At 39.4% G+C, this 3,395-nt stretch overlaps 1 protein-coding gene across 1 annotated transcript in view; it reads right to left on the reverse strand.

Moving 5' to 3' along the window:
• Positions 1 to 1,820, reverse strand: part of WDR11 (WD repeat domain 11) — a gene marked incomplete at its 5' end in the record, with an annotated part of 40,875 nt that extends 39,055 nt beyond the window's left edge. The window contains one exon of the mRNA XM_008940014.1: positions 1,709 to 1,820. Within this exon, the coding sequence (XP_008938262.1) occupies positions 1,709 to 1,820 (112 nt within the window). The remainder of the gene's footprint in view (positions 1 to 1,708) is intronic.
• Between the last annotated feature and the right edge of the window lie 1,575 nt (positions 1,821 to 3,395).

The raw sequence follows: 3,395 nt of genomic DNA on the forward strand, positions 1-3,395 counted from the left end.
TTGCAGGCACCTTGGAAAAGCCTCAAAATTCAGTGAATGATTTGGACAAGCAGCCAAACATGCAGGAATTCAGTCATTTGTGACATTTTAGCATTATTTTTAGACACGTCACAGCACATTAAGTCTCAAAAAGTGACATGTGTTTTAAAACCTAACTCTTCTACCTTCCTTTTTGCCAACCAGTTTCAAAATTCTCTCTAAGCAAGCAAAATTAATTCCTAAACTTTATAACTATATTGTATATATACAATAATATATAATTATTATAAGTAATATATTATTATTATAAGTAATATAACTAATTATAAACTATAATGCTATTATCTGCATGTCTCTTGGTCAATATCTTGTATGGATCTGAATCACTTTTGCCCTACCCAATATTTTCACCCAGGCTTTTAACAGTTTATTTATTATTATAAAAAAACCACACTGCATTGGACTCCAGCACAGAAACACATCATACTATATAAGGCTAAATAAACAGCATCAGGTGTGTAACTCCTGAATTTCTTGAAATACTGGCATTTCAAAACCACTCACCAAAAACTGAAGCTCTTTAAGGTGCACAAAGACATATCACGAGAACATCAAACTTCAGCAGTCAGTAAATTATTAAACCCAAAGACAAAATAATTGTGTTTAATTTTAAAAGACCATAGTGGCCACATCTGATATAGTACCAGTGCATCTATAAGAAGATCATCTATTTAAAGACAATTACACATTGGAAAAACTACTGTGCAATTTCCAGAGGGCATATTCAAACTTTTAGTACAAAAACCATCAAAATCTCCCTATCCAAAAATCTATTCTACTTCATAAATTACTGACTGCCCTCTAATACAGCACTTGGGCTAAGGGCTATCAAACATTTCATCTGCCAGCCAAACATTCTGAATGTTTGTTCTGAATGACTGAATCTGTCATTTACCACAGCTAAAGAAACGGTTATCAATGAAATAAATGGTGTTCCACACCAGATCCAAAGTCAAACCCTCTACAATTCCAAGTCAAGGACCTTCAAAGGCAAGTACTTGCACTTAAGTTCTAGCCATTTTTTTAATCACTAAAATAAATGTTTGGCTTTGTCTGTTAGTGTTCCTTTCCTGTAGGAAAGAACAGCAGTAAAAACTTAAAAGTTTACTTTCTAGTCAAATGGTGCACTGGTCACCTCCACAACAAATAAGATCAGCAAGGGCATCAAACAGAGATTCATGGGATATTTTGTCATGTTCATTTGAAACTGTGACATGTTAAGAGCTTTCTTAGAAATATTTCTGTCTGTGCTCTGTAACACTACCAAACGTTTCTCTACATATTCTGTGACTTCCGTATATTCTATACTCCTACAAAGGCACACCATCAACCTCAACCAAATTTCAGCATGTATGGTTTGATTTAGCTGTAAAAGAGTTCACATAATATATGGGTATTTTACAACTACCAAATGTTTCTCTATATATTCTGTGCCTTCCATATATTCTATACTCCTACAAAGTACAAAGGCACACCATCAACCCCAACTCAAATTTCAGCATGTATGGTTTGATTTAGCTGTAAAAGAGTTCACATAATATATGGGTATTTTACAACAGATTTTATGTGAAAATCAAATGCAGTATAATGTCAAGTATTTACAATGACTTAAGAAAAATAAAATACACACCAGAATCAAGTAAGATATCTTAAAATATGTACATCTCACCTTGACAACACTAGCTTTGTGTCTTTCCAAAACCTGCAAAGTCTGAGCAGTATTGGCATCAACTATCAGCACAAGAGAATGACATCCATAAGCAATCAAACCTTGCCAGCCCCTAGAAAAGCAAATACCATCATCAAACAGGCAAAAAAAGAACAAAAAACACCTCACATCAAGAACGAGGCTTTTGTTTTGCTAAGTTGCGTGCATGCTACTAGATGCTGACATCAAACAATGAAAGTTATTTAATAACATAAAACTCAAAAGCAGTATAAAATGACATTGCTGAACCATTTGCTGATGGAATCATAGATTGGTTTAGGTTGGAAGGGATCTTAAAGTTCATGTAGTTCCAACCCCCCTGCCATGGGCAGGGACACCTCCCACTAGTCCAGGTTGTCCAAAGGCCCATCCAGCCTGGCCTTGAACACAGTGTTGGGGCACCTACAACCTCCCTGGGCAACCTGTAAGCCACCTCAAAGCATCTCATTGTGTCATCTATAAACACCCTCATCTGTACATTTAAGGCAGCATATGGAAATTAATGAAGAGCATCTGCAAATTATATACATATATAAGCACACAGGTAAGAAATAGATTTGCAGTTCTGTAATTAATTGCATCTAGATTTTACCTTTAGAAACAAAAAAAGCAGCATGTGAACAACAAACACAGTAACACTAAAAAACTGCTGAAGGCCTGGTCTGACCTCAGGAGAGGTTACTGTGGGCACTGGTCAGAATTATAAAGCTATAGTGAACAGCAAGCAAGAACAGTTAAAGGAGTAAAACAAAGTTTCACACCAAGAACTCTGGAGTACTTCTTTGTTCACTGGTTTGCAAGCAGACACACCTAAAAGTCACAGTTTTTAAAAATCACTTGGTCCAGCTCATTCATTTTTCTCCCCCTAAGATTCAGCAGTATTAGGGTAATGCCTTTCAGCACAGCTGGGTGAACTCATTGCTCAGGACACTGAGATGCTGGAGCACATCCAAAGGGTAACTTGTGCTTGTCTAGAGCACAAGTCTTGTGAGGAGCAGCTGAGGGAAAGGGGGTTGTTTAGCCTGGAGGCCCAGGGGAGACCTTCTTCTTCTCTACAATTCCCTGAAAGGAGGTAGGAACAAGGTGGGGGTTGGTTTCTTCTTCCAAGTAATGTGATAGGACAAGAGAAAATGGCCTCAAGTTGTGCCAGGAGATGTTTACATTGGACATTAGGAAAAATTTCTTCCCCAAAATGGTTGTCAAGCTCTGGAACAGGCTGCCCAGGGAAGTGGTGGAGTCACCATCCCTGGAGTGATTGGAAAGATATGTGGCACTTAGGGACATAGTTTAGTGCTGGGCTTGGCAGTGTTGAGGCATCATCCTAAAGGTCTCTTCCAACCAAAACAGTTCTATGAATCCATGAATACAAAAACCAACACACGTACTGGGTTTGTGCATCACGTCTCAAAAATAACACAAACAGAAACCACAAACAGCTGCTGTACTCTCTGCAGTTCGTTGCCCCAAGACCTCAGAGAGGCAAATGCCTTTGCCAGAGAAGGGGCTGGCCCATGCCCATCCACAGCCAGGGCTCTGCTCTTGCTCCAGAGCCGGGGTGCAGCAACTCCTCGGCAGCTCCCTGCCCGCGGGGCCAGCCAAGAACGGCGAGGGGACGCGGATTCCAGCGGCCGGGCTCGCCCTGCACCCT

Source organism: Merops nubicus, unplaced genomic scaffold (assembly GCF_000691845.1).
Source record: "Merops nubicus isolate BGI_N331 unplaced genomic scaffold, ASM69184v1 scaffold12255, whole genome shotgun sequence".
In the NCBI taxonomy this organism is placed as follows: Eukaryota; Metazoa; Chordata; class Aves; order Coraciiformes; family Meropidae; genus Merops; species Merops nubicus.